This window comes from Thermobia domestica, chromosome 6, assembly GCF_964235325.1.
Source record: "Thermobia domestica chromosome 6, izTheDome1.hap1.1, whole genome shotgun sequence".
NCBI lineage: Eukaryota > Metazoa > Arthropoda > Insecta > Zygentoma > Lepismatidae > Thermobia > Thermobia domestica.
Window position 1 is genome coordinate 17,858,391 of NC_137459.1, and position 14,032 is coordinate 17,872,422.

The 14,032-nt window shown below is 36.7% G+C and overlaps 1 protein-coding gene across 1 annotated transcript in view; it reads right to left on the bottom strand.

The window, feature by feature from the left end:
* LOC145687859 (testis-expressed protein 264 homolog) overlaps window positions 1-3,070 on the bottom strand; it is a 30,535-nt gene extending 27,465 nt beyond the window's left edge. Inside the window, exon 1 of the mRNA XM_081761350.1 lies at window positions 2,601-3,070. Within this exon, the coding sequence (XP_081617476.1) occupies window positions 2,601-2,855 (255 nt within the window). The 5' untranslated portion in view covers window positions 2,856-3,070. The remainder of the gene's footprint in view (window positions 1-2,600) is intronic.
* Between the last annotated feature and the right edge of the window lie 10,962 nt (window positions 3,071-14,032).

Here is a 14,032-nt window from a genome sequence, read left to right on the forward strand (position 1 = left end):
TTGAAGGTAAACACCTCTTAACTCAATGGCAATGTATATCTGCACAGTGTACAGAAGCTGTCTTTTATGCTTACAAGTGAAGCGTTACTACTATGAAGCCATGGCAAGTGCTTTGAAATATGTATGGTTGCTAAAACCCACATATTTGTACTTTCACTCGCCCACGCGTATACCAACCGTCGCCGACGCGTCTGCTACCTTGGGACGCACGGAGCGCGGTCCACGAGCTTCGCCCTGCCTTGAAACGGTTATTGTAGCATTCGTGCTTTCAGTGGCCAAGTAGCACAGGTTGGTTTGTGCTCTTTGCACTGTAGCTCTCATGTCCCTAACCTAATCCAACTAAATATAATCGAATGCAGCATATATTGGCACTTTTTTTTTTTTTTTTTTTTTTTTTTCGATTTTCAAATCGGTCCGGCGATACAGGGGTAATGCCAAAATATTTACATTATGCGATCGGGGTCAAAAGCACATTAAAAAAACAGAAGTTGGTGCACATTTACTATACGGATTCATAGACCTGAAGTAGTTTTTAAGTAACCAAATTAGTTTGTGGTTTTAAGTCCGACACGGATTTGCTACCTAAAAAATAAAAAGTGAAAATGAAGCGTAACATTCTACACAAGCAGTTACATTTAGGCAGCCATCATGCACAGTGTATAAAATAATTAAAAGTAAATCAGGGTATACGGAAGTGAAGAATTAAAAAGTGGAACCACTGAAATCTTAAGGATGTAGTACGGATACATTAGAAGATTATTGTGACCATTTCCGGAGTTGTGAGCAATGCCGGTGATGAGTGATGTAGTGCATAAGTATTAGTGCAAATTGAGGAGAAAATTGGAACTTCGTGATATCGGGAGATAAAACGTTGTCTAAATTGAGATAAAGGTAGGGAACAACAGAGTTCTTCGCGTCTTCTAACCCCCCTCGCTCGGCTATGCTTTCTGAAGGTAGCATTCGATCTTTCTAGTGGCCGCCTAGCACAGGTTTGCAGAAGACTCCGTAAAGTGATTCTCCAGGGGAGAATGCAAGTGCAAACCTCAAAAGTGATTCCTGAAGGTACAGAAAGTAAATGTAGAGAGAAAGAAGTATGTCTTTCATCCATTTGTGTATGGACCCGAATAGTAAAACTGCACAAGAAAGTTTATAGGAGAAATGTATTGTTGGTACTGAAATGTATTTAATGTGTGATGGAATAGAAATACTGGGAAAGGTTCTAGATTACTGGTCCCCCATGTAGGTTAGTAGCTGGGTTGTTTTCTTTCTGTACTTAAGTTTATACAATTAACTTAAACAGTATTGCCGAGCGAGCGGCAGCGAGTGAAGGCGGGTTAGAGCCCCGAAGGGCACGTTGTTGTTTGTCTTTATTACTGTTTAATGGGAAGGGGGACCAGTAATCTAGAACCTTGTCGAAATACTGTGCGTGGACTAAAAAGAGTGAAGCAAGAGAATATAGTGCACACCTTTTTGAAAGCCATTGCGGATCTATCCAAACCAAGGTAAGTAAAACGTAATGTAAAGCTAACCGAAATTAGGCGGCATATCTTTGGAACTGGGGGGGCCCAGAATATTTTGCTTAAATTTCGTGTTTTTTAGCTATATTTTCTGTATATTTTGATGGTTTAGGTTAGGATTTTTGGATTTGGAGGGCCAGACTTCTTTGCTTAAAATTCGTGCTTTCTTCCTATATTTTCTGTTTTCGGGGGTTAGGCTAGGTACTTGGAAATTAAACTTGCGTAACATAAACTCATTTCTCCTGCAAACATTGTGATTTTACCTGATATTTGGTCCCTCAGTTCCATTTGGCTATAGTTATGAAGAAAGTGTAAATCTTTATGAAAAATTCTGGTCCCCGTAATTAGAATGTATTCTTACTATTTATTAATTTCTTTAGAAGAGTGGAGTCTGATAAAAATAATTACGTAAATATTACTCTTACTTTGTGAACTACCAAATTCTCCTTGGAAATATTCCAGCAAATAGCCTAACCTCTTTAACTGTACGAAGAGTAATAGCTACCGGTAATGGAAGTTAATTTGAATAATGCATTTCAAACGGGAACAATAAAACTGATCAGAAATATATTGCTTGCACTTTCCCGCTGAACACGTTGTACGTATAACACAAATAACTTTCAAACTTACTCCTCAAATATACTTGGGCTCCCAATATCTGGATATTTGACAGCGAAACCTTGAACAGGATCCCAAAAGTTATTCAGAAATAAGCGTTGCAGACATTGTTTTTTTGGTGTATGTTTAGTACAAGGGGTCCAGAAGCACGTAAAAAAAACAAAATTTACAGGAGAAATGAATGATGAAAGTACTTAGACGTAACATAACGTAACCAAATCCAACCTAACCTAATATCAGTAGAAATAAGCGAAATTCTATCATTTTTTGGAAAATTATGCGGGACACCTACACTAATATAACAAACTAACCTAACCTACCCTAAACTAAATAATGTGAACAGAAATTACCAAAATTGTAACATTTTTTAGAGAAAAGAGCTGAAGCTCTTTAGCTAAACGTAAGCAGTTTTTTTTTTTTATTTCATAAACTACTTAATATATCTAATGCAATAAACATGCTTACCATAATCTGATTGTTCATTAACATATGAAACATTCGTTTATTCGGCCATGAATATTCAAGAAATCTCCATACATTGTAGTCCGAATTACGACCGGTCTGTGATCCTGTACACCACCTGTATGCAACTGTTATTTTCCTAAGACGAGGTTTTCCTGTTGAAATGTTTACATCGTCCATCAGACCACTAAACTTTACAAAAAGATAACAAGATAAAACTAATATAACAATCAAAACGAGTGCCACAATGATATACATTCCCAACACAATCCTTACACACAATCTTTTCAAGAAAATCAGAGGAAAAATCCTACACTACACTAAGTTGACTCTAACGACTATATTCTCTGTATTTCTATGTAAATACACTTAATTTATGCACAGACAACGAAGATAATATCCGTCTTCTTAGCTGCGAGCTTACACATGACCTTTAAAAATGCCACTTCTGACAGCAGTGATGCCAGAACCTGGAACCTTATAAAATCCTATCTTGTAAGACAGAAGTCCCCAGTTTGATCTTAAATTTCCCACCCGAAACACTAATTAAAAAGTTTTGAAATGTATATAAAAGTGAAAACTGAAATTACTATAGGTTACTTTTCTGGATATTAGACAGCGGGGCCGGTGGATCGTGGTTCCGGGTGTTGCAGTACCAGCGATCAGAGACAGAAGACAAACTGCACTCCTTGACAAATCAGAATGGGCCATGTTCAGAGTTGTTCTGAAACGTGATTAGTGTAATACTAAAGAGATTTACTAAAATCAGGCTGGCCTTTAGTATAACGCTAATCATTCTTCAAAACAACTCTGCATAAGGTGGCATAAATTTACATGCAAATGCAATGTGACATGTGAAATTAAATAAAACTCTGATTTTAAAAAAATAAAAAGAATAATGCAGAACATTTTAGTCGATTAGTAATCTTATTTAATTAGTAAGTCCATTTTCCTCTCTTTAGTTGGAGTAAATGAGGCTTATGCAGAGTCGTTTTGAAGCATGATTAGTGCCCTTTTAAAAAGTTCAACTAACATATGTTTCCTGCAGTAGTCAGACCTTTAGTATGACACTAATCATACATCAAAACGACTCTGCATGAGGCGGAAGTTGCCTAATACATGCTGGTTGAACTATGGTAGTCCCTTTATGAGATCTTTTTCGATGAAAAGCATAACCAGTGGTGATAACCTTTCTTGCAACATTCAATTCCTTATAAGTGTCAATTCTTTTCGATGTGGAAAAACGCCTGTCTCCTTTTGCTGACGTCATAGGTACAGTTAATATTAATCTCAGAAGCTTTGTAAATTCACTAAATACTTTTTCTACATTATTGCGAACAAACCCAGTACGTAATGCTAGTTTTAACGGAACCATTTACTGTAAGAGATGTGCTGACAAAAATCTCGTAAACTACTCTATGGCATCAAAAGTATATGGTCTTTTAAAGGGTAGAATTTTGATAAGCATCTTGTCGTAACGTAGCAAACAAATCACTGGAGAAAAGCGCAATTATGGCTCCGAAACTAAAACAGAGATTTCAATCACTATTTCTTCTAAAGCCCTTTGTCGCATATGCTTATTATGATACAAAAGACTTTTAACTTTGTACAAATAAGGATGCTCTTCATATTTTTCAGTCAGCATAATAATAGTATCTTACTCCAAATAATTTTTCCTCACTACAATTAGTAGTGTAAAAATTCCCGATCTGGGCCATATTAAGCCATACTAGCTCAATCCAGGTCTCGGCTGATACGAAGTACTCAATATTCCACTGTCGCATGACACATGTTGCCACACGTATCGCCGAGCTATGGAAAATCGAACACCCCGAAAACTCGTTCTCATTTACGACCGCTTTTTAAGGGTGTATTCGTTCCTTTTTATGGCCCCTATTTTAACATAGCAGACTACGTAACATAGCAGAGCTAATAAAAGACAATGAACACATTTTCCAATCTCTATGTAACATACCAGAAATTACATAAGACTACGAACACATAGCAGAGCTAATAAAAGAATTTGACTTTTTTCATCCCAATTTTAACATAGAAGAAACTACATAAGACTACGAACACATAGCAGAGCTAATAAAAGAGTTTGGTTCATTTTTACACCTCTATTATAACATAGCAAGTGTGTGAGTGTGTGTCCTCCCTCACTCCCATGCCATTTTAATTTTTCCCAGTTACTCTTGTCTGAAGTGAAATAAGGCTCCATGCACTATACGTTAACGCAAACTTTATGTTATGGTTTTATCTTTTTCAATGTGTTGGCAACGCTGTGTAGTGGTGACTTGCATTTCCTGTTCATAGCACAAAGGAACGAGATGCGGTTGTGACTTTATAAAAAAATAGTTCTATTAATCCCAGCGTAATCGATGAATATTTTTACTATTTTTAGAATTCTAATTATATTACTCTAATGGTGACTGCGTATAACATTTATCGATATGTATATTCCCTGTAAAGAATACTTCGTATAAATATTCTTAAAATTTTTCTTCGTCGCCAACAAGCGCAAGAATACAGACGCTTGGTACAAGGCGGGTACTGTACTATGCCAATGGAGGATACAGAAGAAAAGGTGTGAATGAAGCCCTAAAGAAATCAACGAACAAATTATTAATCGTTCATGTTATTGTGCTACTAAGTGGATTAGTTTTTCATAAAACCTACGTAGTTTCGTTATATACATAAAATGAGGTAAATCTTAGTTAGAATGCACCGAAATAAGTTGACTTACCAAAAATCAAGGGTGAGCACGTTGTGACAATCTATTGCAATCATGTTTGATCGAAAGGAAATATTAATTTTCGTAGTGAATTATGTCCATACTTCTGGTAAATGGTAAGAACAAAGTGAAGGACAAATCTTTTCTTGGATCATTAATTCGTTGTGCAGTAAGTAAATCCACTCAGTCGGAAGATGTAAAGTGGAAGTAATTCAGCGAGAGCCTTAGAATCTACACCGAAATTAGAAGAGAAATCTAAAAGAAATGCCCTCCTAATATTCAATAAACCTCCCTTGATACCTTCGTAATGAAAGTGTTGTGCAAATTAGTGTTTAGTGATTAAAGTGTGCAATATAATCGCATATCACCAATTTCGTAATAAGCCGACTCCGACGATGTATCATATTATTTTAAAATGGGCTAAAGTATAATAAATTAAATAACAAAGGAAGGAAGGTATTAAAAATAAAATATTAAAATGTATCCATAAAATTTATATTGATGAAACGTATAAGTAAGTATATGCAAAGTGTACTATGATCTTGCTTGAGTAAAATTAATCTCATGTGATTGTTTTGTTTTCAGTTGTTCTGTCCATGTTTCTCACACGAATCACTACAAAACGGTTAAATTTAAGTACAGGGATTTATGCATATTCTCCAGATACAAAGTGGGCGTATCAACGACGGTGAGTACGCGCGTATGCTACCTTGGTTCAAATCCATTTTGATTTGTGATCTGGTGCGATCCCTCCCACGATTTCTAACCACTATTATACAGGAAGTGGGGTACTTAATTATTCTAACCACTGAGTCCACTGTTTAGGTCCAATGCTAATAAGCCCGAACAAAAGAATCGAACCCAGCCAGGTTACAAGAATGGCTTATCCCAAACAGGAACCAACGAAAACCGAACCTTTCCGGTTACAAGAATGTCTTCCCGAACAGAAACAAGTAAGAATCAAACCCTTCCGGTTACAAGTGTTACGTAAGACTATGAGCACAGAGACTACGAACGCTTATTTCAGCAGTACTCCTATGTAACCTAGCAAAGACCACTAACATAACAGAGAATAATGGGGGTTGTATTCGTTCTCTTTTATGACCACTTTTTCAGCCTCGATTTTAACATAAGAGAAATTACATAAGACAATGAAACATAATCCAATCAGAAATTACACAGAGACTACGAACACCTATTTTCGCAACCCCCTATGTATAAAGAGTATGGCCTATTTTTAACCACTATTTAGCATAGTACCGATTACAACCCTGATTTAATACAGCAGAGAACATGAACCAATAGCAGGAGTGTACTCGTTCCCTTTTATCAACCTCTATGTAACATAGCAGAAATTACACAAGTATTTATCTAGTCCAAGTCCCAAAAGTACTGACCATGGAAGTCAAAGGTCAAATATTTAACCCCGAATAACTTCTAAACGGAGCTACATATTGAGGTGCTTTCCCCCATTTAGTAATGGGTGATCAACTACTACATATCCCAGAAGCACTGACCATCGAGGTGAAAGGTCAAATATTTAAGCCCTAGTAACTCGTAAACGGAGCAACGTATTGAGATGCTGTTTCTACATTTAGTAATGGGTCATCAAGTACTGTAGAGGATATCAGGCTTAGCGCCTATTTTGAATTCTCCCTGTATGTTGTTATTTTGTTTTTCAAACAAGAAATTGTAATCATTAAATAATAAAGAAGAGACTTCCTTATGTTGTCACCTCATACCAATACAAATTCATGCTTACCATTCTCTTCCTAGTTTCCGTAACTGCATCAAAACAGACTCAGCCACGCCGTTTCAGCAATTAACAAACTTCCCTATTGACCAAGATAATTGTGATGAGCTAGTCATCCACGTGCGGAGCACCAGGAAGAAGCGAAAGCAAGGAAGTAGAACAAAACCAGGGGACACGGGACCCTCCAGGTGAGAAGTGTGACAGAAGCCGCCAGAAACACACTTTGGACCCCTATTCAGAAGAGTCGTCGTAGCAGAAATTGAGAGACGGTTGGCACGCCTGGGCCCTCACCATCCACTGCATGACAGAGGTGTCATTCCGAAGAGGCCAGGACATCTGGAAGCTGTTGCCCTGAGGTCGAGAGGTTCTTCACTCTCGAACGTGAGGTCCGGGATCGATACCAGACGGAAACACTCAACATTGGAGGATTAGACTTCACTCGATGTTTGAAGAGGCTCATCACATCGAAATGGCTGAGGTACAGTAAGACCCTTTCCTTTCCTAACCTTTGCGTCTCTGTAATTTCTTCTATTAGAAAACATGTATTTCATTTCATTCATCCCCAATTAATTACTTCAGCGCTGTACTGCTCAGATTCCCACGTACTTTCTCTCTTGCCATGCGAAGTGCCATCCCCACATTCTTTCAGTAAAGAACTAATAATTGAGCAAATAACTGTGGTTGTAGCCCCACAGTACAGTACAGCAAGAGTACTACACGTCCCAAAAGTACTGACCTCGAAGTCAAAGGTCAAACATTTAAACTCGGATAATTCGTAAATGGATTCACATATTGAGGTGCTGTTTTCACACTTAGTAACGAGTCATCAACTACTACGTGTCCCAAAGTACTGACCATCGAGGAAAAAGGTCAAATATTTTAACCCACAGAACTCGCAAACGGAGCCACATATTGAGGGGATGTTTTCACATTTAGTAATAAGTCATCAACTACTACATGTCGTAAGGGTACTGAACATCGAGGTCAAAGGTCAAATATTGAAGCCCGAATAACTCGTAAACGGAGCAACGTATTGATATGCTGTTTCCCCACTTAGTAATAGGTCATCAAGTACTATCTCTTTGGGGATATTGTGATACAATTTGTACCATACGTGGTGTTTCATGGTACATTGCGTTATAACTCTCTTATTTGAGCTTTTTCGTCCGGGTTTTTTGGTTTTGAAGTCCAGAGGCATTGTAGAAGACATAACGGATGGTTTCACACCTTCATGTGGCGAGACATAAGAGGTGATGACGTCATAAGTCTAAAATTTATATTTTCGTGTAATACTTTTTGGGGGGTTTATGTAAAGTATTTTTGGCGGGCTTATTTTTGCACGTAGAAGATTGAAATTTTGCACAAACATGCAGTCCACCGAGTAGTATTTACCAGATTTTTTCTTCAGATTTATGCGTTAAAACAGGGGGGAATCCAGAGGGTCAAAAAGTTGAAAAAAGGGATATTTTTACCCATAAATCTCGTATTTCCTCATTTTCCCGTCTTAGATAGATGATGGAGACAAGTGAATGGTACCGCCTGAAAGGCAGTTCTATTCTGAAGGGAATAATGTGCGACACATGGTTCTAGGGTAATTAGGGAAGTGTCAGGGAATTTTTATCAAAATATACTTCTGTATAGGGAATTTTGGACATTTTCGGTACTATTTTTGTGCTGGCTTATTTTTGCACCTAGAAGATTGAAATTGTGCACAAACATTCAGTCCACCGAGTAGTATTTACCAGATTTTTTTCAGATCTCGGCGTTAAAACAGGGAGGTACAGAGGGGCTAAACGTTGAAAAAGGGAAATTTTACCAAAAAATCCCTTTCACGGAATTTTCCCGCCTTAGATACATAATGGGGACAAGTGAATGGTACCGCCTGAAAGGCAGTTCTATTCTAAAGAGAATGATGGGCGAAACATGACCCTAGGGTAATTAGGGATGTCTCAGGGAATGTTTAAAAATTTCCCTCTGTTTACGGGAATATGGGACATTGTCGGTATATTTTTTTTGGCGGGCTTACTTTTGCACCTGGAAAATTGGAATTGTGCACAAACATTAAGCCCAGCGAGTAGTATTTATCAGATTTTTTCAGATCTCTGCGTTAAAACATAGGGGTCCAGGGGGGCTAAAAAGTTGAAAAAAGGATATTTAGACTCAAAAAATCCCGTTTTTCCTCATTTTCCCGCCTTAGATACATGATGGAGACACGTGAGTCATACCGTCTGAAAGGCAGTTCTATTCTGAAGAGAGTGATGGGCGAAACATGACCCTAGGATAATTAGGGGTGTCTCAGGAAATTTTCTCCCTGAGATCATGGTGTTTTGCGGTAATTTGGGGCATTGTGGGAATTCTTGATAAAATTTCTCCCGTCCTTACTATTCAAGATAGAAACTTGAAATTTGGTACACACATTTAGTTTACCAAGTACTATTTATCAGATTTTTTGAGGTCTCTACGTTCACACAGGGGGGGGGGGTAGAGAGGCCCAAAGTTTGACAAAAAAATTCCTGATACCATTTGAAAGCCAGTTCTATTCTGAAGAGAATGAGGTATGAACCATGATCCTAGGATAAATAGTGACGATGCAGTAGCTGCTTGACTGAAAGTCTAAAAAATAGCCCAAAACTCCGGATCTCTTAAGGACTTAAACCCGAAGAAATTGCAAACGGTGCAACATATTGAGATGCCGTTTCCACACTTAGTAACAGGACACCAAGTACTACATGTACCAAAAGTACTGACCATCGACGTCAAAGGTCAAATATTTAAACATTAGTAACTTATAAACACAGCGACGGATACATTTGTGTGGCCTATTCAATTTTGTACCAAGGAGATAAAAACGAAGAAGGAATAAATTAGAGTGGCTTATTTACTTTTGTATTAAAGGAAAAAGAGCCAATAAAGGCCATTTAAACTAGTTCAGTGATTTATACCTTTTTGGGTTATTCAAATAAACGAAAAAATAAATTTATACCAACCCGAAAAAGCAAAGATATGCCATTTTAACTAGCAGAGAATTTTATATCATCCTGTACTGTTTAAACAAACGAAGGGAAAAATTTGAGTGACCTATTCAATTTTGTACCAACGAAAAATGCCATTTTAACTAGCTCAGAATTTCTATACCTTTTGTTGCTACTGAAATAAACGAAGGAATAAATTTGACTGGAGTATTTAGTTTTGTACCAACCAGAAAGAAACCCAAGAAGGGCCATTTTAACTAGCTGAGTATTTTATACTATTTTGTAACATTTAAACAAACAAAGGAATAAATTACTATTAACCAGAAAAAGCAATAAGGGCCAATTTTAATTAGCTCAGAATTTATGGATCTTTTGTACTAGTGCAATAAACGAGAAAACCTTTTGTAGCAACGAGGAAAAAAGCAAAGAAGGACTATTTTAACTAGCTTGGTATTTCATACCATTTTCTACTATTTAAATAAACAAAAGAATAAAATTGTACTATCTAGAAAAAGCGAAAAAGACCCATTTTACTAGCTCAGAACTTATGTACCTTTTGTACTACTGCAATAAACGGAAGAATAAATTTGGGTGTCGTACTTATTATACCAACGAAAAAATGCGAAGAAGGGTGGTTGAAGGAAAGGGCAAGAAGAAATTTGAGTGGTCTATTTAATTGTGGTGCTAGATGTTGTATATTTTTGTCTCACCCAGAGAAAGGGCCACTTTAAAGTAGCATTGCTAAATAAATTTTAATTGCCTCTCATGTGACTAAGTAAGGCTCATAGTTATAGGGTTAATGGACGTGCCTTTAGGGAATTAAGTCTTACATTTAGTATAGGTTGACAAAATACTAGCGGCGACGTTAAAGTCCAAAGTTTCTAAGTCACTAACTACATATTTGAACGTAAGATTTGACCAACTAGAGCTGCCATTGGTTACAGAAGAGAGTAGCGTCATACGTTGAATTTTAAGTTAACTCTCTGGAACATACTTCATAGGAATTAGCGTTATTAAGGGATGAAGACATACTAAAGAAAACTAATGAAGGACGATGAATCATGACAATAGTAAAAAAGAAGAAACAGTATGCTTGGCAATTTTGGAACACAGTGCTGATAGAGGAAATGGTAGAAGGGAAACCAGCACAAAAAGTATAAAATGCTGAGTTGGTTAAAATGGTCCTTCTTCGCCTTTCCTGGTTAGTACAAATTTATTCCTTTGTTTTTTTAAATATTACAAAATGATATAAAATGCTCAGCTAGTTAAAATGGCTCTTCTTCGGTTTATTTTCTCGTTGGTACAAAAGTAAATATGCCACTCAAATTTATTATTTCGTTTATTTGAGTAGTAGAAAAGTACAGAAATTGTGAGCTAGTTAAAGTGGTCCTTTTTTCCTTTTTGTGGTTAGTACAAATTAATTCCTTTGTTTATTTAAATAGTAAAAATGGTATAAAATACTCAGCTAGTTAAATGGCCCTTTTTCTGGTTGGTATAAAATGTTGAACACCCAAATTTATTCTTTCGTTCATTGGAGTAGTACAGAGGTCCGTAAATTATGAGCTAATTAAAATGGTCATTTTTTGCTTTCTCCGGTTAGTAATAATTTATTCGTTTGTTTATTTAAATGGAAAAAATGGTATAAAATTCTGAGCTAGTCAAAAATGGCACTTGTTCGATATTTCTCGTTGGTATAAAAGGCTTTCTTGTCTATTGCAGTAGTACAAAAGGTACATAAATTCTGAGCTAGTTAAAATTGGCCTTTTTCGCTTTTTCTGGGTAATAGTAATTTATTCCTTTGTTTAAATATTACAAAATAGTATAAAATACTCAGCTAGTTAAAATGGCCCTTCTTAGTTTTTTTTTCTGGTTGTTTCAAAATTAAATACATCACTCAAATTTATTCCTTCTTTTATTTGAGTACTACAAAATGATATAAAATTTTGAGATAGTTAAAATGGTTTTTCTTCGCTTTTTCTGGTTAGTATAAATTTATTCCTTTGTTTACTTTAATAGCAACAAAATGTATAGAAATTCTGAGCTAGTTAAAATGGCATTTTTCGTTGGTACAAAATTGAATAGATCGCTCAAATTTATCCCTTTGTTTGTTTAAATAGTACAACTTGATATAAAATTCCCTGCTAGTTAAAATGGCGTACCTTTGCTTTTCTGGTTGGTATAAATTTACTTTTTATTTGAATAGACCAAAACGTATAAAACACTGAACTCGTTAAATGGTATTTCTTGGCTTTTCTCGTTAATACAAAAGTAAATAAGCCAGTCAAATTCATTCCTTCTTCGTTTTTATCTGCTTGGTACACAATTGAGTAGGCTACACAAATTTGTCCGTAGCTCCGTTTACAAGATATTAAAGTTTAAACATTTGAACTTTGACCTCGATGGTCAGTACTTTTGAGATATATAGCAGTTGATGACTTATTACTAAATGTGGAAACATTCCCTCAATAAGTGGTTCCACTTACGTGTTATTCGGGTTTAAATATTTGAACTTGGACCTCAATAGTTAGTATTTTTGGGAACATGTAGCACTTGATGACGTGTTACTAAACGTGGAAACAGCTCTTGAATATGGGGCTCCGTTTGCGAGATCTTTGGGTTTAAATATTTGAGATATGACCTTGACGGTCACTACTTTTGGGACTTGTAGTACTTCATGGGTTATTACTAAATGTGGAAACACCACCACGGTACGTTGCTCCGTTTACGAGTTATTCGGTTTTAAATATTTGACATTTGACCTCGCTGGTCAGTACTTGGACATATAGCACTTGGTGACCTATTACTAAATGTGGAAACAGAATCTCAATACGTTGCTCTGTTTACGAGTAATTTGGGTTTAAGTATTTAACCTTTGACCTTGATGGTCAGTACTTCTGGGACGTGTAGTAGGTAAAGACCCATTATTAAATTTGGAAACAGCACCTCAATACGTTGCTCCGTTTACGAGTAATTCGGGTTTAAGTATTTAAATTTTGACTTAGTAGTATGGGCCCCAATTGATCTAACTTTTGATTATCCTCAATGAGGGGCCCCAAAGCCCGGGGTCAATGACCTAGGGGTACATAGGACCACCCCTCTAGATTTTGGCAGGGGTACCTTGGCCCACCCCCTAAATTTTGGCAGGGGTACATAGGACCACCCCCCTTAAATTTTGGAAATTGCCAAATCTAAAAATTTGGTATGATAGCCTACGACCATGGTATGTACCTCTATCAGTATTGGGGGTCTATGTCGTTCCCTTTCATGGGTAAAAAAATTGCCAAAAATTTAAATTTCGGAGGTTTTTGACCTAATTTATTTCCTTTGATGAGGTATTATTATCCTATATGGTTATATGGGTTATGGTTACAGGGGTCCATTACCTATTATAAGACATGGGTATATTAATGCATCCCTTGAAAATTTTGGAAAATTTTGCAGGGGTACCTTGGCCCACCCCCTAAATTTTGGCTGGGGTACTTTGGCCCACCTCTTAAATTTTGGAAATTGCCCAATTTAAACATTTGGTATAATAGTACAGAACCCTAGTATGTATCACTATAAATTTGGGTGGTCCACCTCGTTCCCTTTCATGGGTACAAAATTGCCAAATTTTAGTACAACCACGTGTTTGGTTTTTGGCCCCGTCTTATCCCCGTTGATGAGGTTCTATTACCTTATATTGTTATATGGGCGTATACAGGTGTCCATTCCCTATCATAAGACATGGGTATATTGGTGCACCCCTTTAAAAATTTGGGAGGGTTACCTTGGCCCACCCCTAAAATTTAAAAAATTGCCAAATTTAAGCATTTGGTATTATAGTATAGGGTCCTAATATGTATTATGATAAATTTGGATGTTCCACATCGTTCCCTTTTAGGGGTACCAAATTGCCCAAATATAAACGTAAGCAATACGTAGTACCACATCTTTGGTTTTGACCTAAGTTATCCCCTTTGATGAGGTCCTATTA